At 42.8% G+C, this 27,243-nt stretch overlaps 1 protein-coding gene across 2 annotated transcripts in view; it reads right to left on the bottom strand.

Annotated features, from left to right (window-relative positions):
* Positions 1 to 350: 350 nt before the first annotated feature.
* Positions 351 to 27,243, bottom strand: part of DCP2 (decapping mRNA 2) — an 89,641-nt gene continuing 62,748 nt past the window's right edge. The window contains exons 8-11 of one of the 2 annotated variants that reach the window (XM_063964136.1): positions 24,014 to 24,143; positions 23,283 to 23,393; positions 22,906 to 22,957; positions 351 to 570 (exon numbers count right to left, since the gene is read on the bottom strand). In XM_063964136.1, the coding sequence (XP_063820206.1) occupies positions 542 to 570; positions 22,906 to 22,957; positions 23,283 to 23,393; positions 24,014 to 24,143 (322 nt within the window). In that variant the 3' untranslated portion in view covers positions 351 to 541. Of the gene's footprint in view, positions 571 to 19,385; positions 21,117 to 22,905; positions 22,958 to 23,282; positions 23,394 to 24,013; positions 24,144 to 27,243 lie in introns of those variants that run through there. The other variant, XM_063964135.1, reaches the window with a different exon arrangement.

The raw sequence follows: 27,243 nt of genomic DNA, 5'->3' as shown, positions 1-27,243 counted from the left end.
TTTTAATGATAAGCTGATAGATTCAAAATAATAAATAAGATCTTGGTTATTTGTCTTACATAACTCTGAAATAGGAATCCGTTTAGAATGTGGGGGCAGGTCTGAGTAACTGGTGTGCAGTCTTCTAGGTAACAGTAAAATACTGACATTAAATGTTTTCACCACATAATATATGGCATAGTATGCACTGGCTTATTTTTTATTACTATTATTAATAATAATAATAATAATAATAATAATAAAACACTCCAACTTTCCTCAAACATAAAAAGCTGCAGTGGAAAAAAAGTAAAAGTGAAACTGACATTTCCCATACCATGCTGCTGACACACAACAAAAAGTTCACTACATCGTCTTATTTAACTTTATTTGGTTTATAAAATAATCACACATTGTTAAATTTCCAAAGAGTATTAACATGTGGTATATTCTATTAAAGAAGTAGATTATTATTATGATTGTCAAAAAGCTATTCTACAACTATGTAAGAGAAATGCAAGAGACCAGTAACCATGGGTAAGGCAACTTCATATAAACATGCTTAATGTTCCTTACTGAGCGGTCCACGACCTACAAAAAACAGAATATGTATAATTCATTAATTTCACAGTTGGAGGAGAGTCCGCATGGTAACTGAAGTAGCTGCCTGGCTCTAAGTGGCTCCACAAGTCCGTTACTACATCTAGATAGATGCTTCGTTTGGGTGGGGTGGGAGATAAATCTATGGAATAACAATTCAGATGAGGACTATGACACATAATATATTCTTTAACTTTTATAAAAGAGCTACTAATAACATTCGCAGATATATAATGGTCATACAGAAGACTGTAATATTATTGTTCTCTAACAGTTATTGTCAGAAAGGAAGCAGACAATAAGAATAGGGACAGCAGCTTTGCTGGGTGTACACAAATATTCCCTGCACAATCAGCACTCCAATATCATCTAATAAGCTCCCTAAACTCAGGGGTGGACAATAAAACAAAGAATTTAGGGGGTAATTCCAAGTTGATCGCAGCAGGAAATTTTTTAGCAGTTGGGTAAAACCATGTGCACTGCAGGGGGGACAGATATAACATGTGCAGAGAGAGTTAGATTTGGGTGGGTTATTTTGTTTCTGTGCAGGGTAAATACTGGCTGCTTTTATTTGTACACTGCAATTTAGATTGCAGATTGAACACACCACACCCAAATCTAACTCTCTCTGCACATATTATATCTGCCTCCCCTGCAGTGCACATGGTTTTGCCCAACTGCTAACAAAGTTCCTGCTGCGATCAACTCAGAATTACCCCCTTAGTAGGTAGCCCAGTGAAATGACACAGGGGGTATATTTACTAAAATTCGATTTGGGTCGATTTTGATTCATTTTTGGTCAATATGTGGACGAGTTTGTGTTTCAGGGTCTGTATCACACATTTACTAGTAGATGATTTTTGAAAAAGTGTAAAAAAAATTGTGAAAAATCATCTGTTCATAAATGTATACCCTGGAACACAAAAGCAACCAAGAATCGACCCAGAACGACTTTCAGTAACTATGTGCCTAATTCAGACCTGATTTTGAGCGCACATCTACGATCAAAATCTGTGGCATGCGGGGGGACGCCCAGCACAGGGCAAGTCCGCCCCGCATGGTGGGTCCTGCCCTCCCCGCAGACATGCAAAAGCATCGCCACCGTGCAATGCTTTCACACCTGATGAGTAGCTCTCTGCCTACGCAGCCTAGCTGCGAAGGCAGGCGGCTACCCATGTTTAGGGTTGCAGTGGCTGCGTGTGATGTCACGCAGCCACCATGGCCCTCCCTGCAAACGGTCCAGACACACCTGCGTTGTCCGGACCGCACCCCCCAAACGCAGCAGAAGTGCCCCGCGACTGCTTCTGCCTGTCAATCAGGCAGAGGCTATTGCACATGTGAGTTGCCATCGCATCTCACTGTGTGCACACGTGCAGTGCGGCTGCTGCGCGAGCGCACACTTCACTGGTCTTCAGCTTGCGTGCGCTGCCGCACCCAGGTCTGAATTAGGCCCCATAACCCTATATTCCACATTTACTAACAGATGATTTGTCTTTTTTTAATAGATGTCAAAAATCATCTGTTAGTAAATATGGGATTTAGACCCTGAAACACAAAATTGATAAAGAAACAAATCGACCCAAATCAACTTTTAGTAATGGACTTGTAAATATTAGTAGAGCTTGTATTTGGGGCGTGTACTTTGGGATTAGTTGTCCTTTAATGCTGTTACAGTAGTTCATAAAGGTAAGCTGCATTTAATAGATGTGAGATGTATAGCAGAGTGTGTTACATTGTGTACAGGGGGGATTTGTCACTTATTCAGTCAAAGTTGGAGCGTAAAGATAATCCATAACCACACAAACCATAGCGGATGACTTTCCCATCCCATCCAAGTCAGATCTATACACATATAGAGTTCATTGGTTACATTTATTTATTTAGCACCAATACATTAGAGAATGCTTACTCGATCAGTGCCTGCTCCAATGGAGCTTACAATCTAAATTCTCTAGCACAGAAATGCACACATCAGGGTTATTTTCATCAGACGCTGACTAACCAGCCAATATGTATTTGGAAATCCACATGACCATGGAGAAAGCCACTATGCCACCATGTTGGCCCCATTTTTTGTACTGAAAAGTAGGTGTACACGTTTATAATAGGTGCCTATGTATTCCAATTACTATAGGTTCCCTTTCCTTAATGTAACAAAATGAGATTTGAATAAAATCACACTTTAATGTAATATCTGCAACTCAGTGCGGCTGTCAAGGAAAGAACAGTGTAAATGACAGGTGTGCATCCCATGCAGCCAGATACACAGGTGACATTGTTAAGGCAGCAGTACACATTGGGTGGAAAGAACACCACTTCATACACACAGATACTGCACACTGGCAGCACAACACGACAAATGCCCCGGCCTAAAGCAGCAGTAGACACAACAGTGGGGCAGAAAATGAAAACATACTGTATACAGAGAGGATTAGTGTAGCTTGTGCCCGCTGGGAACATGTGTGTATACAGTGATGCATAATTCAGAATTTAAGTGTGTTTTGTATATTGTAATATTATATTTTCAAAGAGAGTTATTGAAGCCAATACAGATAAAACATGCACATTATACACACATAATAAAGACTCCGGTCCTCGGTCTCGCCATGTTGTATAGGAAACACAAGACTTTAGGATCAGAGTTCCTCTGCTACACTCAAGTGTTCCAAACCAAGTGTAAGGATTCTCCGCTATTCGTAAGCATTACGCAATGACAGCCATGATTTCTGAGGTGGTGGGACAATCGGTCCTGAGGTCTATAATGATAGTGACTAGTGGTGCTTAAAGTGCACATGCAGCAGGCTGAGCACTGATTGCATGGTTATTCCTAAAACTGTACATACATACATAGTGTTCCCCCTAGGATGAGGCAGGGGCAGGGCGTCGGAGTTCGGGGGGCACATTTGCGAGCGCCCGAAACGGGGGCGCTGCCATGCAAATTAGGGGGTGTGGCAACGCCCCCCATAATTTTCGTGGGCGGTGCGGCCCACAGACGCTACTATAGAGGGCATCTGTGGCCGGCGATGTCACTTTTGGGGGCGTGCCCAGCACCTCCGTCGGGGCTGGGCTTCCCCCAGCTCTCTCCCAATGCGTGAATGGATGCCTCGCGCATGCGCACAGCATCTTTACACGCTGGGAGGGCAGGAAGCGGGCGGCTGTTCTAGCAGGGCGCCGCAAAAGGGGCAGGGCAGGTTTTGCCTTCTAAAAAACGGGCAGGGCACGGCGCCCTACTAAAACAGCCTAGAGTGAACACTACATACATGCATACATACATACATACATCTTTCAGATTCAGTAATCCAGCACTCACACAATTACTCAGATATTGCTCAATGCGTTAAAATCAAAATGATCAGGTTTCGGATTGATAGGGTTTTGGCTGGAGATGCCAATGATTTTGATATAGCAGTTTGGCATCATGTGTAATCTCATCATTCCACTTACATGACAGACCCCCAAATCCAATAGTCAATTAAATAACTAAATCTGGCAATGTGTGAACAACCTAACAGAGATGCATCATGAAACAATTAAATACGACTGAAACGTATGGGCCAAACATCACCATGTAATCTCGCGTTTCTCTTCCTGTGTCAGGAACCCCTGCTTACTTCCTCTTTCAGATTCTGTGTGGCATATTTACTAAGCGGTTGGCAGTACTGCAACATAATATTAAATACGGAACAGTCTTGGTTTTGTATTTAATAATATAGCCTTTTTAAATACCACAAACAGAACCAGTGACTATGAAACGCAGCAATTGTTAAATATCCCTTGGACATCTTCGCATACTGATACTACAGATCTGACAACAGAGGGAGGTCTCGGTTAGAGATGTCCATCATACCCGTCACATGAGCTGCTCACACAGCACTACTATACTTACACCAAATAAACTCCCTCCACCAATCACCAGCAAGCTTTCTCAAGCCATGTTACTACATACGAGTATCAGACCTAGAAAGGAGAGATTATGCATACTTTATGATTGGTAGATTCTCTTGACTTAAAGGAAGTGGGAGGTACTGGCATGACTGACAGCTCTGACGTGTACCTGCCTCGCTGAAGGGTTATATGGAGCATCAGCACACCGTACAGATGAGATTGCTAACAGAAAGAACATGAAAGAGATAGTAAGCACATATTCCTGAGAATGGATAAACATAATATAAACACCCAATATACCATGATGAAACACATTATAACAGATAATAAATTGACCAATACAATAGCAGATTTCTGTTTTTAAATAACATAACTCCTGTAAGTTATAGAACCAGCTATCAATAGAGAGGTTTTAGTTACAACCTAAGAGCAGAATACACCTACCCATTAGCGTTTCTATAATGGGTGCAGTGTGTGCGGTGCCCCACGGGCCCCTGGGTCCAGGGGGTGCCCACACCGCACACATTGCACCCATTTAAATACTTACCTTACCGGAGTCCAGTGGTGGAAGCAGTGTCCGCGGCGGAAATCGCCGCCAAAATGGCCACCGCGCATGCGCGGTAGCCAAATTGGTCTCCAGATCATGGCGGGCACCATGTTTCTGGAGACCTACGCATGCGCAGTAGACTCCGGCACATTGCCGGAGTCTACATCGCCGTTCAGAGGAGGGGCTCCACCCGGAGGTGCACACGGGCCCCCTTCTCTGTAGAAACGCCCCTGCACCTACCTACTATTATAAGCCACAACTTCACATCTACATTTGCAGGTACAAACAGCTAGAGGAATATATAATGCATTTTCAGAGCTGCATGGCTCAGCTTTTAAATCACAAGCTTAATTAAGAGAGATTGTGGGGGTAATGAGACAGAAAACATAACTTATTCTAGTTTTAAAGGATTGGGGGTTATTGCAGAGCTCAGGAGCATGACAGTCAAATCCAGGAGTCAAACTTCTCCTAACGAGCCAGGGAACATACACTCCCACTGACATCAGCAGCGATGGCCCTGTTCAACTCTGTTTTACCAATCCTTTACAAAGCTTAAACCACAGGTGGAGTAATGCATAACTAGAACATGTTTACTTTTTAGGTTAAATTAGTAAAATTAAAAATTAGGAAGTATGTAAAGAATTCCAAGACTTGTCAAATGTAAAATGTCCAACACACACCATCATTTAAGCTTTAAGCTTAATTATATGTACGATAATTAAAAAGGTTGATTGTACAAAGTGAGCCTCAAAGCTGGATGTGCCTTCTTTCATGGCAGCTGTATAAGTCACACAAATGCAGTGGCTGTATTCTGCATCACCCCCAGTACAGGGACGGATGTCCCAACCTGGTCAGGTGGCAGTAGACTGTTATGGATCAATTGGTCGACATGGACATGGTCAACATGGAGAAAAAGTCGACACAGTGAAAAAGTCGACAAGGGACAGGTTGACACATGAAAAGGTTGACATGAGATTTTTAAATGTTTTTGATGTCGTTTTTTTGCATAACATGACCAGAAACCCCAATTAGTGCACCGCGTCCCCTTGAATGTTGCCGGTTACTATTCCCAATCGTAGTCCACATGGATGGTAAAGTATGAAAAAGTTAAAAATCTGATAATTAAAAAATAAAAAGTCATGTCAACCTTTTTACAGTGTCGACCTTTTCCCCATGTCTGCCAATAGTGATCAACCTACCATTTGGATACCAAAGCAGACACTGCTACTTTTTCGGAACCACTTAAGCTCTGACAGTACTAGGGATACAGATAAGTGAAAGCCATTTCTTATTACAACTGGCAAACTTTCCATATTAGTAATCAACTACATGCAGAAAGTGGCTGTATTGCACATACTGTATTCTGGTTTCTTTGGTTTTAATTTTTACAGTTTAATGTGCATCTAGCTTTCAGTCTGTACTATATGCAACATATCGAGCCCATAGTGCAGTGGTTCCCAAACTTTTTTGAATCACAGCGCCCTAGAGTATCAGATTTTTTTCCACACACCCCTACGCCAAACGTTTCTTATTGAAAAATGTAGAAATAAATATTAAATTAAGTAAATTGTCTTTATAAGTCATACTTAGGGTCAGTTATGTGGTGAGGGACAAGATTTGCTTCTGTTTGTCCAAATATTTTATGATTGGCAGCCACTAGCACTATTTTTGCCTATTACATTGACCAAACAATGGGGCAGATGTATTAACCTGGAGAAAGCATAAGGAAGTGATAAACCAGTGATAAGTGCAAGGTGATAAATGCACCAGCCAATCAGCTCATAACTGTTAATTTACATATTGGAGCTGATTGGCTGTTGAGTTTATCACCTTGCACTTAACACTGGTTTATCACTTCTGTATGCCTTCTCCAGGTTAATACATCTGCTCCATAATTTGAATTGGTCCTGGACCACCAAACCAAGGCACCCCTGCAAGTGTCCCACGGCACACAGTTTGAGAACCACTGCCATTGTGTATGAGGCATCTATTTATACAGTCAGAGTGGGTATTTTCTATCATACAGAACACTCCAACTACTTATGCTGGCTAAGTGCTGACAAAATCTCTCACAAGCCAGGCAGTACTGTGCATGCATATACATTACAGCGAGGCATGCAAATGTTCCGTGGGAGGTGGGGGAAAGTGGGAAACAATACTGTAAATACAGTTTGAAGCAAATGTATATATCTACTTTTACAGTCTGTGCAACCAACAAGACAATACTTTCCCCTTTTGGATTTTTATTTTAAAGTTACTCATAATCATCCTCAGACTAACTACAGGTCTCAGTACCTCTAGCAAGCAATAACTCCGCAATCTAGAACATACAAATATGCCTTTATATTATTGGACAAACCAAAAACCAGATCAGTATTTTTGTTGATTTAAGCAAATTACAGAGCCGAGAAGTTTAGCCTCTTTACAGTGGCGCTCATTCCGAGTTGTTCGCTCGCTAGCTGCTTTTAGCAGCATTGCACACGCTAAGCCGCCGCCTACTGGGAGTGAATCTTAGCTTTGCAGAATTGCGAACAAAAGATTCGCATAATTGCGAATAGAAATTTATTTGCAGTTTCTGAGTAGCTCGGGACTTACTCTGCCACTGCGATCAGTTCAGTCAGTTTCGTTCCTGGTTTGACATCACAAACACACCCAGCGTTTGCCCAGACACTCCCCCGTTTCTCCAGCCACTCCTGCGTTTTTCCCAGAAACGGCAGGGTTTTTCCGCACACACCCATAAAACGGCCAGTTTCCGCCCAGAAACACCCACTTCTTGTCAATCACACTCCGATCACCAGAACGATGAAAAATCCTCGTTATGCCGTGAGTAAAATACCTAACTTTTGTGTAAAATAACTAAGCGCATGCGCTCTGCGAACCTTGCGCATGCGCAGTAAGCGACTAATCGCAATATAGCGAAACTCGGCAACGAGCGAACAACTCGGAATGAGGGCCAGTGACAGGTACAACGTAGGGTAAGAAAGACAACAAGATTTTGCACTGTGTCCTCGCTTTAGAATGTTGGATGCACTTTCATTACTAGATGCACTTTCATTAATGCTTCACAAACTTCCCTGGAGAGAAGTGTACTATGAACTTGGTAAGTACCACTGTGAGTAACATTGTGTTAACTTTTCTGAATTTGAATTTTCTGAAGCTAAAACTGACGAACGTGTGTCAGAAAGCGTGTATACAGGTCTATTTGCTCAATTCATTTTTGGGCTTTCAGTGCATTTAATATGATCTAAGAAAATCACAGGAAACATTTGCACGTCTGTATGGGTCCTAAACCGAGAAGACTCCATCACTTAGAAGTTGCATTGCTCTCAGTGTTCAGTGCTGTACTGAAACTGGTACACACCATAGAATATACATTCATAAAAAAAAGTTCATAGTGACCATGATTTAAAAGAAACACAAATCCTTACACTGTATATGTCTACACATGTACACACAATGATTAATGTACAGTGCTAAGTATTGCATTCCTGTATCTACAGTTATATGCCCATTGTTGACACACTCCTTGCATATAATGGCTCTCTTCTCTTATTTTCAATTTCTCTAAGACAATTCACTTCAGAGTACGCTGTAAAGCTCTAAGCCCAAAGAAACGCAGTCAATAACCAATTTAGGGGGACATGTACTAAGCAGTGATAAAAGTGGGGAAGTGAGCCAATGGAGACGTTGCCCATGGCAACCAATTAGCTGCTCTGTACACTTTCATAGTATGCAAAGTATAAATGTTACGTCAGTGCTGATTGGTTGCCATGGGCAACTTCTCCACTGGCCCACTTCTACACTTTTATCACTGCTTAATACATCTCCCCCTTAGACACACACAGCCATCTCTCCCAATATAACTGGAGTCAAGTAGTGCAGTTATACGACCACATCACAAACTGCCAATAGCCGTTGCCTTCTGCTCAGATTCAAAAAAATACCTGCTAGTAACCCAACTGTAGTATATTCACAGAGTTCCTAAATATCCTAATGTGTGGCCAGCAGTAGTCCAGTAATATTGTTCACTTTATCTTACAGCTGACCCGCTTCAAAGCAAAAAAAAAAAAAAGATTAGATAGGATAGGTACAGTATGCCTGCACAGTTTACATTCTGATACAGAACACTATATTTCAACATTGGCAGTAACTGTCGGAGACAGCCAGAGCGACCCAGTGATCTCTTGGACGCACCAGAAAACAGGGCATGGCTTCGCTGGTAGGGAATATGGACTCATGGAAGTAACTTGCTGACATCACTACAGGGGGCATGGCCTCACAGGAAGCCCCCGATTACCCTACTTTACGGGCGTTCCCTGCATCCCTGGAGATGCTGGGCAGCCTCTGTGGATTCTGGCTGCACTGCATTGTCACACTGCAGCAACTGGCCCTCAGTCACTGTGGAGGAACCAGCATTTTGGTATTACCCGCGGGAAGGGTGACACCAAGGTGCAGCCCGCAGCCCCCTTGTGACGCCTCTAATTACAGAACAGACATCAGATCTAACATGTCAAATTTAAACGATATCCCTTTTTTCAGTAGGTTTATTTAAATGATGTACTTTATATACTTATAAAAGCATTTAATTGGTAAAATGTTATTGCACTGCAATATCTTCTATCAGAGTATATACAGCACTAGTCCTAAAGCTCCTGCTATGATCAGTGAGGTCTCAGTCTACAGCATCCCCACAGCTGTGTCATACACATGACATCATACTGAAGTAGCCTTTCATGCAGTGATCTTAGATGCAGGGTCTGACATGTTCAACGCAGTGAGAGCAAAGTGCTTGCTAAGATCACACAGGATAGACATCTTGCATGTTACTAAAACCCCTTTTCCACTGCAGCAATAACCCAAGCTATTGCCGAGTTAACCCGGGTCATGGCTCATTGGAAAAGGGTCCCAAAACAGTGACCCAGGAATCCAACCTGGGCAGCAAGCAGAGTTGGACCTGGGTAACGTGTTCAGTTAAAAGCACAAGGGAGAACCGGACAACCGGCGCATGGAGATGATTTCTGGGGGATGGGGGTGACGGAACATGCGCTAAAATCACATCAACACCACATTTGTTTCCATTCTACAACCTACAGCAGACAGAAAAGCTGTTCATTGATTTGGTGCTTTGATTTGGTGCTTTGGTTTGGTATTAGTGCAGATTGGCAACTTCGCTATGTCAGTAAATTACCCTCCCTGTGTAAATCAAAACATACAAACAATAATACTCCTTAACAATTTGTAATTTATTCATTCTGGCAGAAACCAGACCTGGCAAAGCAGTTTTTCACCGGACTCATTAAATTTTTACCCCGCCCGTGAGTCCCCATAGTCCTGCAAGCGAGCCCATAAAGTCTGTGTGAAAAATCACCACAAATATTGGGTCGCGTGTGAGAAAAAAAACCCACACAGTTTACGCAGCGTTAAGCACAATTTTTAGGCTCGGGAAAAGGGGTATTTAATTGAATAGCCTTTCCCTGTGCCGCAGGGATTATTGCTAGAAATCAGTTGCTGGGTAAACCCTACTACCAACTGAATATCCCCCCCCATAGACACCCAGTAGGTCATAAAAAAAAAAAAAAACAAACAAACAAACAAACAGATCACTGGTAGTGTAACACTGGAAATACAAATTTACAACAATCATTTTTGCAGAAGTCCCAGTCATATCATTGGAGAAAGAGACCACATTCATCCCTAAGCTGGGATATGTTACAGGCCAGTCTTCTGCATTACTTACATAGTATATCTTACCAGTAATCCTATATCTTCTGGTAGTGGTGAAGCCACTAGAATACGCAAAGTACACAGGGCCCTAAAGCTGAAAAAGTGGTTCATATCAAACTTTTCATCAAGCTGACTACAAGAATGGGAAACATACAGTGCAACAATGCAAAGCAGTCATGTACAGATGTATATGCCAACATGGGCATTCCACAGGAAGTCATGAAATACATGGCATGAACAGGTAACACACAAAATAATGCAGACATATACTCCTGCTCCTATCCGTGCAGTCTATGTAAGTAGACCCAATTCCCCAGGAGCTTTATGTTGTTCACAATTCACAGATAGAGGGGTCTATCCATGAAGCAGTGAAAAGAGTGGAGAAATGGACCAGTGGAGAAGTTGCCCATAGCAACTAATCAGCTTTGAAGGAAGCCTTTATCAAGTACATTCTATAAAATTTAAGGGAAATGCTGATTGGTTGCCATGGGCAACTTCTCCACCGGTCTTTATCTCCACTGTTTTCACTTCTTCATGAATAGACCCCAAAATCCTGCGTCTAAATGAGACCTACATTAATTCAAGAAGTCTCTGCATTGAGTACATTAGGTTACCAAACAGAAGACAGTATGGCAGGAACCAGCCCAGTTACTGTAGTATACTGAGAAACATGCAAGTAAACTAAAAACAAACCTTTACGGGCTATAGCGCCACTCCTGCTAAATAAATCAGCGGACAGAGGCCTGTTACATACACCAGGTTATAACTATTTAGGAATAACAGTATTCTAATTTTGCTTTAACCAAATTCCTACATGTTCTTGCAGGAGAACTAGGCACATACACTAATCAGCATAAGATAGCAACAAAAAGCCATTAAAATAAGTTTTACTCCAGTCCATTGTTAACGAATCCAATATAGTAAAAGGCTAATGCTGCTACTCACCTTTTTGGGGGGGAATTAAAGTGTTTTGCGCGCCGGTGGTCAGTAGATGCATACTAGGTGCGCACAGCTGTCATCACTGACATTACTGTTATATTGTTCTGTCATTTTGATGGGCTGGTAACTAGTTTAAAGTCTAGCTTGTCCTTAGTAAATCGCTTTCTGATCCATCATTATACAGAATGTTCAGCATTGTTATAGAGCTGGTAATACTGATGGACTAAGCTGATCCCAGCCAATCAAGCATCCAGAAAAGTACACTCTATGGCAGCTGTTTTCTGCTCAACAAGACAAATCCAGCCAGCTTCCACAAACTACCGAAAATCTCCCAACCGCCCACACCAGTAGCGGATCTTGCTACGGGCACACAGGATTTTTGCCCGGGGCGCCGCCTTCCGGAGGGCGCTGCCGCCGTGGCAAGATCCGCTACTGGTGGTGTCCCCCAGTGCTGTGCGTGATGACGTCATCGCGCACAGCACAGCATTGTGGGACTGGCACAGACGCTAGGGGTCTTAATTGACCTCTAGTGTCTATGCTGTGCTATGAGAGAGACGTCATGACGTCTCTCCCATAGATCCGAGGAGCGGCGCCGGCGGCCGGAGATGGAGGTCAGGAATCAGGAGCGGGGATGGTGCGTATTAATTTATTTTTGTTTTATATATTTTTTTTTGTAAGCGGCACAACTCTACTGGGGGCACAACTCTACAGGGGGCATGACTGACCACGCCCCTTTATGAAGCCACACCCCTATTTTCACCCGGGGCACCACAAGGGATAGAACCGGCCCTGGCCCACACTGATGGAACAACGTCTACAATCTACAACAGGTACATGGCATGCTAACCATTGTGACTAAAGGAAATATTTTACATAACTCTAAGAAACTGCAGACCGTCAGAGCAAATGCTCTTCTGAAGCCATATTTGTACAATTGCATCTAATCATTTATATGGGGAAGCACATGGATTAGTGTGTCACATTAATGCCAACTGCATTGGATACAAATGCACTTTCTACTGCATACACATGCAAAACCTGCTGTAGGAGAACGATCATTTAGGAACAAGGACATTTAAAAGTTTTTTGGTGATTTGTATTTTCATTTATTCACATTTTATTTATGATAGAAGTTTTCTGCAGAAATTCCAGAAGGTAATACTGAATATATATATTCACAGCATTTCAACAACTGGAATGATTTATATATCCCCCCTAAAGGGCCTCAGGTCCTGGTGCATGTGCACCACTAAATGCTTGGTCTTTGCCCCAGCAGGCCTCAAAGGCAAACTACACAGATGACATCATAAGCTAGAAGGAAACTTTGGGAAAACAAAGAGCTGAAGATCATTAGAGGCACATCATGCAAACAGTAAATACGGGGCCTGATTCAGAGATGGTTGGTAATACAGCCGCACTGTCAAGAGCGGTTGTGGAAATATGCAAATGCTAATCTCAGCCTTCCCTTTGTGCTTCGCTGTGTGATGGAGCGTACGAGCACAGAGACTCCCACTTTCAGGCTCTGTGGTCTGTGGAATTGCGATGGAGATTGTAAACACTCCAAAACCAACAGAACACGTTGTGCAATGGACATTTGTGGTAGCCTAGGGTCTACTCTAGCTACTCTCCTCAAATCCAGCTAAACATGGCCTCTGAAGCGGTGGATTGTGATGGGGAAAGCAGCAGGATTCCTGGACATGACCATGACACTGCCATAACACGCCCATGAAAACAGCCCCTTTTAGCGTTAATTTTAGGCCACTTCCCAGTCTCCATCCTGAAATGCCCAGGGTTTGCAAACCGCTTGAAGTGTCAGCGATGCTGTACACAACTGTGAATGCCATCGTACACTTGGGTAAGGGTTTCAGAGACATTACCACATATGGAGTAGCAAAAAAATATCACTTAACTCTGGGAACATCGCCACTGCGTCCGTCTCTGTATCAGGCCCATAGTCCAAACTAATACAACTTTGTTTTACCCGATTCCTGAAAATAAACTTACGTTTTTCAACTAAGTGACAAATGGGCTGTGTTAATAGTATAGAACAAGACCTGAAGACAGTCTGATTTGAAAGAATGAGAAAAGCTGCAATCCTAAAGATGCTCACTCTCCGCTCCTTCATATTACTTCAATACAGGAAACCTTACGTCTGCAACACTCTGCAGGACTAGGCACATTCGTCTACTTCACACTTTGCAAGGAATAACTTCTGACAAATATCTCAATTCTCCCTGCACAAGCGTCATCATCTTATTCATTAAATCAATGGATCCTGGCAAAAACCTAGGCACATTCCAGGACCCAAACTGGATGTTACACAGATCACAGGGCAGATCACACTTCGCAAGAGGAGCACCTCTGCCTACTTCTACTAACGGTCTCACCGAGCATGGCGTCAAATGCCACCTAATGGTTAAGGGCCAATTGCTGTTTTAGATGACTAACAGAAATGACTTTAATGCTACACAAGATGCCTCTCTATCATAAAGCACACCTGGGAGGACTATGAACTCACTTAAGTTATAGAAGAAAATAAAAACGGGGGGGAAAAAAAAAAAAAAAAAAACGAAAAAAAAACGAAAAAAAAAAAAAAGAGAGAGAGAGAGAATACCTTTTATGTAAAGCACTTTTTTAAATGGCAGCCATGATGTACACTACAAATAGCACAGCTAGAATGTGGGCCATGTGAACGTGGCTGTGAAATCTGAGAGATGCGTCTCAGTTGGGGCCCGATTCACATGTAGTTGAAGGTGCTATGGCTGTTGGTTACATGGAAACAGCAGCAATAGCACTAATATGTTCATTCAGCAGGAGGCGGTTGCTTCCTACCTGCATAAGTAACCCGAGCTTCATCTTAGTGTGCATGCCCAACCCACCCAAACCGCAGCAGAATGTCAACGACAGCAGACTATCAATCACTGACAGTCTGCTACCAACGTCACAGACCCGTACTGCACATGCGCATCGGATCCCTATGCCATCTCTGCACTACATGGCCTGCAGCCATCAGCATGCATGAACCAAGGTCCCAAATGTGCAGCTGAATTGTCCCGGTAGATAAGTATCTGCCTCCGCAACTCACCATCTGTCCCACGATGAATAGGTCCCTAAATCATGCTACTTACTTTATTTTAAATCTTGTAATAATGGGCCTAATTCAGACCTGATCGCAGCAGCAAATTGTTAGCTGATGGGCAAAACCATGTGCACTGCAGGGGGGGCAGATATAACATGTGCAGAGAGAGTTAGATTTGGGTGGGGTGACTTCCAACTGAAATCTAAATTGCAGTGTAAAAATAAAGCAGCCAGTATTTACCCTGAACAGAAACAATATAACCCACCCAAATCTAACTCTCTGCACATGTTATATCTGCCCCACCTGCAGTGCACATAGGGGGTAATTCAGATCTGACCGCAGCAGCATATTTGTTAGCAGTTGGGCAAAACCATGTGCACTGCAGGGGAAGCAGATATAACATTTGGAGAGAGAGTTAGATTTGGGTGGGTTATATTGTTTCGGTGCAGGGTAAATACTGGCTGCTTTATTTTAACATTGCAATTTAGATTTCAGTTTGAACTCACCCCATCCAAATCTAACTCTCTCTGCACATGTTATATCTGCCCCCCTCTGCAGTGCACATGGTTTTGCCCAACTGCTAACAAATTTGCTGCTGCAATCAGCTCTGAATTAGGCCCAATGGGGCAGATGTATTACGAATGGAGACGGCATAAGAAAGTGATAAACTAATGATAAGTGCAAGGTGATAAACGCACCAGCCAATCAGCTCCTAACTGTTAATTTACATATTGGAGCCGATTGGCTGGTGCGTTTATCACCTTGCACTTATTAGTTTATCACTTCCTTATGCCTTCCCCAGGATAATACATCTGCCTATGTTCCCTAAGCAACAAAAAAAACAGGCTAATTCAGCATATTAACCAAAAGAAGTTGTCAGTTTATATTATTGTAAAAAATATATATGTACTGAATGTATTGTATAGGAATGCAAATTAAAGAGACTTGCTAACCATTACACTTCCTTGGTGAAGTGGGAAGCTGGAAATTAAGATTACTCTAATGAAGGGGTAAAAGAAGCTGCTTTGGTAGAGGACGTTTAAAATCATCACACACCAACATAAAACAAGAAGAAGAAAAAAAGAGAATAATCAAGACTGAAACCAAAGAAAAAGGTGGTTTGACAAGTTTGGTTTATGGCGGTTATGTAATAGTTTATTACTAGATGGATAGAACTCCAGACTGAAATCAATGGCAAGCTTTATGTTGGTGTGTGATGATTTTAAACATCCTCTACCAAAGCAGCTTCTTCTACCCCTTCATTAGAGTAATATTCATTTCCAGTTTCCCACTTCACCAAGGAAGTGTAATGGTTAGCAAGTCTCTATAATTTGTATCTCTAGGTTCGGACCAGAAGTATGAACTCCCCTCAGAGGATAGATTCCATGCGAGTAGAGAGAAAAAAAGACGGACAATATAAGGTCTAAAAGTTCTGTGACAAGATTCAAAGGATACCACCAATTACTGTACACAATCAGGGGAATCCAGTCAAAGTGGACTGACTAATGCAAGTTTCCAAGCCAGCACAAATGAAACTCTTGGACTCAACTATAATTGACTCTTTGGCCAGTAAGGTGTAATTGCGTAAACTTCTTTCAATGATTGCGATGTCCGGTTACTTAAAAAATAAAAATCCTAAATAAAGTTTTCAGAGCAGCACCCATTAGGTACTGTACCAGACATCATGTAGAAAAGAAGAGGGGACAATTCAATTAACCACAAAATGCAGCTTTTACAATCTAAATGGGGCTTTTAGCACAACCCGTGAAAAGCCGCTATTTAACTGTGTGTGAAAAATTATTGACGGTTATTCTCCATAGGTTTACCACAAAATTATTTTCTCCATCTCCTGAGCAGGTGAAAAGTTGTGGGGAAAAACTAAATCGCTATTTTAAGGTAAAAATTATGGAATTTGGATAAGAACCCCTTGGATACCCCTCTGAAGAGGCACTTAGAAATTTTTAATTAGACAATAATAACATTTTTGTGATAAAAAAAAATGGAAAAATGATAGAAAATGGGGTACAATGTATATTGGGATACTTTATGGGTGGGATAAGTGTTTTTAGGCTTGCAGGTAGGAGTTATTGGGATTATTGTTTTTTTGGAAGTTTATTAAAAGTAGCATAAAATGACCCAAATATATACTTTATTTTATGTACCCTCAATTTTAAATTGAGCACTTATTTTGCGGAAAAAACACTTGCTTTCTATCAGTTTTACCTTTTTTTTCTGAAAAATGCATATAACTACCATTTGGCACATTATAATTACCCCAAATCTTTTTATTATGACTTCTAATACACTTCTATACTGTTTTCCTATATTAGTTTGGCTTTTTTGGGAGTACAGACAGATTTCCCTATTTTCATCTACACTTCCCTCTGGTTTTGCAGACAAGACTTATAGCATGAATCCTGTTTCCGTGTATTTGCATTGAATAGGTTGCATCGCGGGAATGCGCATACCTGCGTAGCCGCTTTTCGCTGCCCTTTTCGTGCGATAGCCGCAAAAAGTTCTACTGTGGTAATTATTGCATTTTTTGCAGCTAAATGAATTCCCCCCCCAGTGTATAACATAGTCTTTGGGATGTAGAAACTTCACAGTATTGCTTACAAAAAGGGAAAGAGTAAACAAATTACATATATGGCTCACAACTACCAATGTGGATAGGAATTTAAAGAGCTTGTATGCAATTTTTTCCTGGTTTAAAAAGGGTGTTAAATCTCTGGCTACATCATAACATTTATTGCAATGTAGGCTGGCAGGCAGCAGGACATGCCTGACTGAATATGTCATCCCTGTATTACGTTACATGATTCCCGGGAATTAAATGGCAAACGCGTCACTGGGGGTTCCTACTCTTTTAAATTCCAATCTCTGGTTTTACTGATTGCCAGTTGGAGGAGTATGAAAAAGGGAGGGAGTGTTCAGTGCTATAGAGGACAACATTCAAAACTTACACCCAATCATAATCCATCTCTGAATATTACATTTTCTATCAACGTCTACTGGCTGATCACTGTTCAAGGTGAAGATCAATGCTTAAGTAGGTGGGCCACAGTAAGCCTGTATTAAACATCTATAGACTGAAGCCCTGTACACACCGGGCGATACATTAGACGATATGAACAATAATTATCTTTTTTAAACAATCTATTGTTCATATTGCCTAGTGCGAATGCCGGAACAATGAACGATATGCACACCCGCCGGTCGTTCTCGTTCAGGCATTATCTATCGAACATGTAACTCAACTTTAACAATATCGTTGAGCTGCATGTTCGGGGAGTGCGGGAGATGACATCACTGAACGATATCATTCATTAATATCGTTCAGTGTGTATGCACTGGCGATCTCCCTTAATTAGCAATCAGTGATATAGCACTGATTTTAATTAGTCGCGGTCACCCAGTGTGTACGGGGATTAACAATGTTATTTTAAAAACTTGCTAAATCTGCACCTGTAAGAAAGCGCACAAGCTAGCGTCACATGGCGAGAAGAGGCTGCCTCCACAAACCCAGCGATAGCCGACCACATCAACTACTTTAATGTAGAGAGCTCATTAATCACTTTTACTCTTTTTAAAATAAAATAATTATTGCTTTAGAAAAATAATCCACCACCCAACCCAACCCCCCCCCCCCACCCACAAATCAAACTAAACTCTAAAATATAAGTTAATCAAATAAGAAACATCCTGTAACATTCATCACGTGTACATTAAACAGAAGGTTCCCATACTTTGAAAGAGTTTTGATAATGTGTTCACATTTGCTGTGCAATCTAGCCCAATCTAGTGTGCTAGGCTTAATAACAGTAATACAAGTGTGCACAAGGAGGCCCATCACAGCTTAATATCTCCTACACTCACAAACATGATACATACACTTCTGAATGTTACCAGTAGTTCTTTTCCAAGAGGAAACGTAATTGATGGTAGTTTTGCAAGTGTAATCAGAAAGCAGTATCTATGTCCCATTTTGCTGAAAGTTTCATTAAAACACATATCACAAAACATGCTGTAGAAAAAAAAGAAAATAAGTGTCTAGGTTTCCTTTTGAGGATTTCATCGCCCAACATCACTTTCCCCAAACCTGAAGGTACTAAAGTTGTGCTACATATCAACTACAAAATACATCCAGAAAACAGATAGCGTCACCTCCCAGAACAGAAGCTGCTGTCTAGAGCTGCTGCACACCTAATGAGTCCCATAACAGAAGGGTACGGGTTGTTGGGTCGACACAACTTAGGTCGACAGTCATTAGGTCGACCATTGAAGGTCGACATGGGCAATAGGTCGACAGGTGAAAAGGTCGACAGGTGAAAAGGTCAACATGAGTTTTTGGACTTTTTTTGGGTGTTTTCTTCGTAAAGTGACGGGGAACCCTAATTAGTACATTGCGTCCCCTCGCGAGGTGCCTCGCTCTGCTACCGCTGCACTCAGCACAGGTTACCGTTCCCAATTGTAATCCATGTGGATCGTAAAGTATGAAAAAAGTCCAACAAATTTGAAAAACTCATGTCGACCTTTTGACCTGTCGACCTAGTGCATGTCGACCTAGTGCCCATGTTGACATTCAGTGGTCGACCTAATGACGGTCAACCTAAGTTGTGTCGACCTAACGACCGTATCCCTAACAGTCATGGTCATGGACACAGTGCTACTCTCAGAACTGTTTGTATGAATGATGGAGAAGTATATCAGTGCAGACCAGGATCTGAGAATACTATAGGGTGCTGTTTACTCCATAGGACAAGCAGTCCATACAGTACATAAAGACATAACTTGGCTGAATTTTGCGTCTCGGTCTCTAAACGATCACAAAGGAAAGTGGTCCGGCCACACCAATGTTCTTTCAATCTTCTCTTTACCTTGACGTGATGAACTAGAGGGTGCGTGAGCTGCCAACAGAAACACTAAGTGGCTGACAGACCTGCACCTGTTTCTATTACAACAGAACCAAGCTGATTGGTGACAGTCTCAGGAAACGGTTATATGGGTGTCATGGGTAATACAAAGCAGCTGCTACCCACAAAGTGGGTGAAATAATTAGATGGATTCAGTATGATTTACCGGCAGCCAGGATGCCAGCCATCAATATACCAACAGCGGCATCCCGCCACCAATATGCCGGCAGCGGGGTGAGCGCAAAGGCCTGCTGCACTCGCCACGCTGTTGGCTCGGTGTGCTTGCCACAGGTTCTATTCCCACTCTATGGGTGTTGTAGATGAGTAGGAATAGTCCTGTTGCGCTGGTATTCCGACTGCCAGCATTGCCAGCTGTCGGGATTCCGGCGTCGGTCTCCTGACCGCCGGGATCCTGACAAACAGCAAATTAAACGTATACCAATTAGATAACCTAAGGCAAAGGACATACAATCCCCACAAAAGCAGACACATTCCTCCTAAGTCTTCTCCAAATCTCATACTGTATACAACAGCGGAAGAATGAACTGCTTGCAGTAGACATAAAGTGGACTGATGTGCTTGAACATTACCGTCAAGTGTGTAAATACAGTGTAGCCTCAACGAGAAGATCCACCTTGAGTCCTACTATAGTTAGGATTACATACACACTTATATTTTCACTAATTTGTCATGCTTTGTATAGAAGATTACAGGGACAGACAGAAACAGTGATGACCGTTCAACCCTGAAAAAAAACGTACCCACTTCATACATGAAGAGGTCAATGTCTGCTAATCCGCAGTAGAGATTACACAAGACAACATAAGCACATGACTGACAAGTGATTGCAGCAAGGCTGAACTCCTCTTTGACTATGCATCCAGATTACATTCAAGCTACAACATAAAAAAATAAAAAATGATATATATAGTAAACCAAATGTCACATCTATGTCAGGGAGAAGAGAAGAAAAGACAGTTTGTTAATACAAACTACATCTAGACAGTGTCCACTGAATACATATGACAGGAGAGTAAAACACTGAGAAGGTACTAGTGTGTATAAAAGTCAATATTGCAAAAACAGTGCAAGAAGAAGAAAAAACCACCGCCCACAAGTCACTCACAATCACATAGGGAACATAACCAGGTAGCAAGCCATGTCCATAGGACAGACCTTTTCCAAACCACCAGAAAATCCCTGCACATCCTGAAAAACACCTGAGGAAGGTAAGGCTGGATTAAAACTCGATCCCGGCTGCGACACGACGCAGCACTTGTGAAACTTGTGCAGCTGCTGGTGGATCAGAGATCCAAGGATTTCATGATGGCATCCCTGTCAAACCGGAAGCCCAAGAAGGCTTTTGAAGAGAAGGGGTACGGCACGATCCCATTGTAAGCTTCATCCTCAGAGTGACTGTACTGCTGTCCTTCAGAGTCAAATGCAGAGTCTGGCAAATAAGTGCATGGTAATTATTTATATGCTTATGTTTGTGTTGCACTGAATTGCATGGCTTTGTGATGTGCAAAATCATTTCTTAGGACACAAACACTAGACATCACTTTGGAGCTTTGCGGGAGTATCCCATTTTCAGTTTGTGCATCCTCATTACTGGTTAATATATATATCTATATATTGTGCAAACTATGTGCTGAAGAACATTATATGCAAATGATTTTAGTCCTGGTGCTCTGAATTACAGAATCAGTAACTCGAAGCAACAAGACTAGAACAAACAAAATTCTCATTTTGTAAACAACCCGGTCTCTCACCACAATTGGCCTTGTCATTAAATTGTTTAGAAGAGGTCCTTCATACTACAAAGGAGCACTGCTAAATAATCCTGGCTATATGTATAAAATTAGTACAAAAGAAGCATTTTTTAGATATGTTTGTTGTCTATCTCTATAACGAGTGTTGAGATAACCGACCACACCCTTGTACTGTATTACATGCTGTTTGAGTCGCTATAGTTACAAGGTGTCATACAGTGGCGTTGGCAGCATTTCCACACCATTCCAATGGCAACTCACCCCAGCATCTCAATAAATTGACCCCTATGTGTTATTATCCTACATCACAAAAATTCAATCTATTTTTTATTAAAATGCTAATATTTGATTATGCTGCAGGATGATCGAGAAATGGTAATAAATAAGTGGTTCCCAAACTTTTTTGAATGACGGCACCCTAGAGCAGTCTTTTTCAACCAGTGTGCCGTGGCACACTAGTGTGCCGCGACCAGTTGCAAGGTGTGCCGCGGAGCCAGAGCAGCTTCCTGCACCTTCAGAATGAACTGTTGGCCCAGGCTCTTCTTAGCGGATCAGTCATGCTCCGGCCATGACCTATGCCTTGGTGACGCGGCGGTGTGATATCACAGGTCACGGCCACCGCGTCTCATCACTCAGCCAGCCCACCCGCCTGCATACACAACTTCCAGTTCCCGCCTGCATCCACAGCTTTCCTTGCCAGCCCACATCCACACCTGCCCGACCGCTCGCTGCTCAGTATTTGCAGCACTCCACTATGAATAACCCCCGCCACTGAGGGACAGGGAGGAGGACAGCTGATCGGTAGGGGCTAATATTTGTTATTTTATTTCTCCTGTGGGGAGCAATAGTATTTATGGGGGGGAACAATGTGAATAATTAATGTGGGAAGCAATAGGATGTATGTAGGGAGCAACATGATTTATGTGGGGAGCAATGTGATTGTATTTTCTGTGTAGGCCAATGTGTGTGTGGTTTTTTTTTTTCACTGTGAGTGCCAATGTGTGTTTTTATTTTTTATTTTTTCCTGTGGGTGAACTGATGGTGTGCCTTGGCAATTTTCAAATATTGTTCGGTGTGCCGCGAGTAAAAAAAAAGGTTGAAAATCACTGCCCTAGAGTATAAACATTTTTTTCACGGCATCTCTAGATCAAAAGTTTGTAACGGAGAAATTCAGAATAAAATAAATTGTCCTTATGAATCATCCTTATGTTCAGTTATGTGGTGAGGGACAGGATTTCTCGTTTTGCTTGTCCACATATTTTATGTTTGGAAGCCACCAGCACTGGTTTTGCCTGTTACACTGACCACAAATAATTTGAATTGGTTCAGGACCAACACATCATGGCATCTCTGCCCTGAGGCACCCCAGGGTGCCACAACTCTCAGTTTGAGAACCACTGTAATAAATGATGATAATTTTCTCATTTCTAGAAAGAACGCATATAAAACCAAGAGAAAGACACTTACCCACTTCAAACGTGTCATTGAGCCTCTTAGGGGTAAGTTTTCGCTCAGATTTCTATGAAAATATGATTAAAATGTACTGCAAATAATACTGCGTTGGAAACACGTAGAGCACACTGTTATATGGACTTTCCACAGATAGAATCAATGCATCAATTTATTTTATTATAGCTTGGACTTTTTTAATTTATTTATTATTTAACTTCTACATAAAATGTCTTCATTAGAATTACTGGCAAATAATAAAAATGCTACACTTGGCTGCATAGGTTATTCAATACTGATATAGCGATGAGAAATACCAATGTATTCGGAAACAATCAAGGAAACATTGTACAACAGAAAAAAGTTTAAGGTCATAAATAAATGTTGTGCCTTACCAAAACACTATTCTGTGGCTTGACTTGCGAATTGAGGACCCCATTTGCCTTCTTCTTTTGGTTTGGAGAGTCTTGATGCTGTTTCTTACCGTTACTCCTCAGGTTTTGATTCTACCACACACAAAAAAAAACACTGACTTTAGTATGAGTTATGTTCCATTTAGCAAGAAAGAATGGTAGTAGCAATAGGCCACCGATGCATTCACAACCATCCACTACATTCATATCAAAATCAATGGGAGAACCAATCAAAAGTCTCTATTCAAAGACTGCAGCTGTGATTGGTCCTCCTGCTCACACATGATTAGCAGATTCCATTATTATAGAACCAGCAGAGCCCCTGGATAGATGGCTGATGTAGCAGCCCCCAGGCATCCAGCTGGTCATAGCTTTAGGTTCAAACATGTAAAATCGGCAATAATGTGTGCCAATTAACAGGGGTAGTTACTGTGCAAATTTGCTGTTATAGCACAAAACCAAAGCATCAGGTTCAGGTAGATTCTATCTGTCCAGTGCAAGTCAGACAATGAGAGCAAATGTTTTGTTGTAAATTTACAAAACCTAATGGGAAGCATTATATACAATCATCGACGTGGATAGCTTTAGTAATGTATTAGCATTGCATAGCAAATTTTATTTAATTCACAACACTAAACACTCAATAAGTATATGTTACAGCATTATGAGAAATGTTCAGGAAATTATTCCCCGTATATCTGAAATAGAATTACCTTGATTTTAAGAATTTCTGACATCTCAACTGGATTGAAATTACTATATGGCTTTTGTTGGATCTTGGCCTTTGTCCACTGTTCTGATAGAGAAGGCTCGGAAAACTGAGGCATACAATGCATTTTAGGTCTGCCAAGAAACAAATGTTAAAAAGGAGATTTATGGTACACTGGGTTCCACAGGGAATAAATTGGGGTGTAGAGATGGATCTTGATCCAGAGGCACCAACAGGCTAAAGCTTTAGACTGTCCCAGAATGCATTGCGGGTCCTCCTCTATAACCCCGCCTCCAGGCACTGTGAGCTCAGTTTTGTTAACCAGTCCAATGCAGAAGCAGGTAAAAGAGAAGGCAGGTGTTAGTCACATAAAACCACGTTCTCACGACAGGAGAAGGGACTAGCGGCTAATGCCATACAAACCCAAAGAAGCTAAGGGCGTCAGGGTTAGCACCCTGTGGAACAAAGTGTACCTCGCAGAAAGAGATTTAACCATGGTAAGACTACCATAAATCTCCTTTTCTGCAGCGGGGTACACTGTGTTCCACAGGGAATACATCGGGTATGTCCTAAAGCAGTTCCTCAAAGGAGGGGATGCACCTTAGCGGGTATGAGAACCCGGCGTCCAAATAAAGCATCCTGGGAGGCAGAAGTATCAAAGGCATAGAACCTAATAAACGCGTTCACCGAGGACCATGTAGCCGCATTGCACAATTGTTCTGTGGACGCGCCATGACGGGCTGCCCAAGAGGGTCCAACAGACCGAATACAATGGGCTTTAATAGCAGCAGGAGCTGGGAGTCCAGCCTGTGCATAAGCTTGTGTAATCACCATTCTAATCCATCTGGCCAAGGTTTGCGTATTTGCAGGCCAGCCACAATTGTGGAAACCAAACAGTACAAAGAGGGTATCTGACCTCCTGGTAGAGGCAGTCATCTCCACACATATACAGAGAGCCGATACCACATCCAAAGACCGTTCTTTGGAGGACAATTCACAAGAGATGAAGGCTGGAACCACAATCTCTTGAGTAAGGTGAAAAGATGACACCACCGTAGGTAAATAACCAGGGCGAGTTCTAAGAACTGCTCGGTCACAATGAAATATCAAAGGGTGGACGACAGGACAAAGCGCCTAAGTCTGACACCTTTCTAGCAGAGGCAAAAGCCAACAGAAATAGGACCTTGGCTGCGAGCCATTTAAGGCCCACTGACTCAAGCGGATGGAGACTCTTGCAGGGCATTGAGGGCAACAGACAAATCCCATGGAGCCACAGGAGTGACATAGGGAGGCTGAATCCGCAGTACGCCCTGAGTGAATGTATGAACGTCAAGTATAGACGCAATTTTTCTGTGAAACCACACCGACAAGGCAGATATGTGAACCTTGAGGGAGGCCAGACGAAGTCCTAAATCCAGGCCTTGTTGCAAAAAAGCCGGATGTCTGGAAGTACTAAACTTGGAAGCATCATAATTCTTAGCAGCACACCAGGTGAAGTAAGAATTCCAGACCCATAATAAATCCGTGCAGAAGCCGGTTTGCGGGCCTTTAGCATAGCTTGGATAACCGCCTCGGAGAATCCTTTGGCCCTCAGGACTGAAGCTTCAAGATCCACGCTGTCAAAGCCCGTCTGGCCAGGTCCGGGTAGACACAAGGGCCCTGAACGAGGAGGTCTGGGCGTCAAGGAAGTAGAAGAGGACACTATCGATAGACCCTGCAGGACTGAGAACCAATGCAACCTGGGCCACGCTGGAGCGACTAGAACTAGTATTCCTCCTTCTTGCTTGAACTTCCCTAGTACCCTGGGCAGAAGTGACACTGGAGGGAACACGTAGGGCAGCCGAAAGTTCCATGGAATTGCCAGTGCGTCCACTAACGCTGGTTGAGGATCCCTTGTTTTTGATCCAAAGACCGGAACTTTGTGATTGTGTCCTGACGCAATCAGGTCTACATCTGGTAGACCCCACTTGTTCACTAGGAGTTGAAAGACTTCCTGATGAAGACTCCACTCTCCAGCGTGTGTACATCCTGACGACTGAGGAAATCCGCTTCCCAGTTGAGGACTCCCGTAATGAACACTACCGATATTGCTGGCAGATGGTGTTCCGCCCAACAAAGGATTTTTGACACTTCCATCATTGCCATGCAGTTTCGAGGCCGCCTTGATGGTTTATGTATGCCACCATGGTGGCGTTGTCTGATTGTACTTGAACAGGCCTGTTCTGTATCAGAGGCAGGGCAAGAGTCAAAGCATTGAACACTGCCCGCAATTCCAGAATGTTTATCGGGAGGAGAGATTCCTCCTGGGTCCACTGACCCTGGAGAGAGTGTTGCCCCAGCACCGCACCCCAACCCCTCAGACTGGCGTCCATAGTCAGTAGGACCCAGTCGGGGATCCAGAAGGGACGACCCCTGCTCAACTGCTGGTCATGTAGCCACCAGCTCAGTGACAGACGAACCTCCGGAGTCAAGGTGATTATTTGAGACCTAATCCGATGAGGCAGGCCATGCCACTTGGAAAGGATCAACCTCTGTAGAGGGCGGGAATGAAATTGAGCGTACTCTACCATGTCGAAAGCCGACACCATGAGGCCTAGTACTTGCATCGCCGAGTGTATCGACACTCTTGGGTGAGAGAGGAAGTATCCTATCCTGTCCTGAAGTTTCAGGACCTTCTCTGGAGACAGAAACAGTCTTTGGCTGTGTGTGTCCAGCAGCACCATGCTCCGAGCAGGGACCAGCAAGGACTTCTTCCAGTTGACGAGCCACCCGTGGGCTTGTAGGAAGCGTACCGTCAGTTGCAGATGACTGAGGAGGACATCTTGGGAGTTCACCAGGATCAGTAAGTCGCCCAGATATGGCAGGATCCCGATTCCCTGACGACGCAGATGAGCAGTCATCACGGCCATAACCTTGGTGAAGATCTGAGGGGCCGTGGCCAGTCCAAACGGCAGAGCCTGGAACTTATAATGAAGGTTGCCAATAGCAAACCGCAGATATTGCTGATGAGATATGGCAATAGGTATATGCAGATAAGCATCTTCTATATCCACGGATTCCATATAGTCTCTGGGTTCCATGGCCAATACAATTGAGCGCAGTGTTTCCATACGGAACGTGGACACTCTCACAGACTTGTTCAGTGATGTGAGGTTGAGAATAGGCCAGAAAGTTTCAGGACTAGTAAAAGGGTCGAATAGTATCCTCTGCCTCTCTGGGACAGAGGTACCAGCA

Source organism: Pseudophryne corroboree, chromosome 1 (assembly GCF_028390025.1).
Source record: "Pseudophryne corroboree isolate aPseCor3 chromosome 1, aPseCor3.hap2, whole genome shotgun sequence".
NCBI lineage: Eukaryota > Metazoa > Chordata > Amphibia > Anura > Myobatrachidae > Pseudophryne > Pseudophryne corroboree.
The sequence above is the reverse complement of the archived record's forward strand: the minus strand, read 5'-3'. Positions and strand labels throughout refer to the sequence as shown.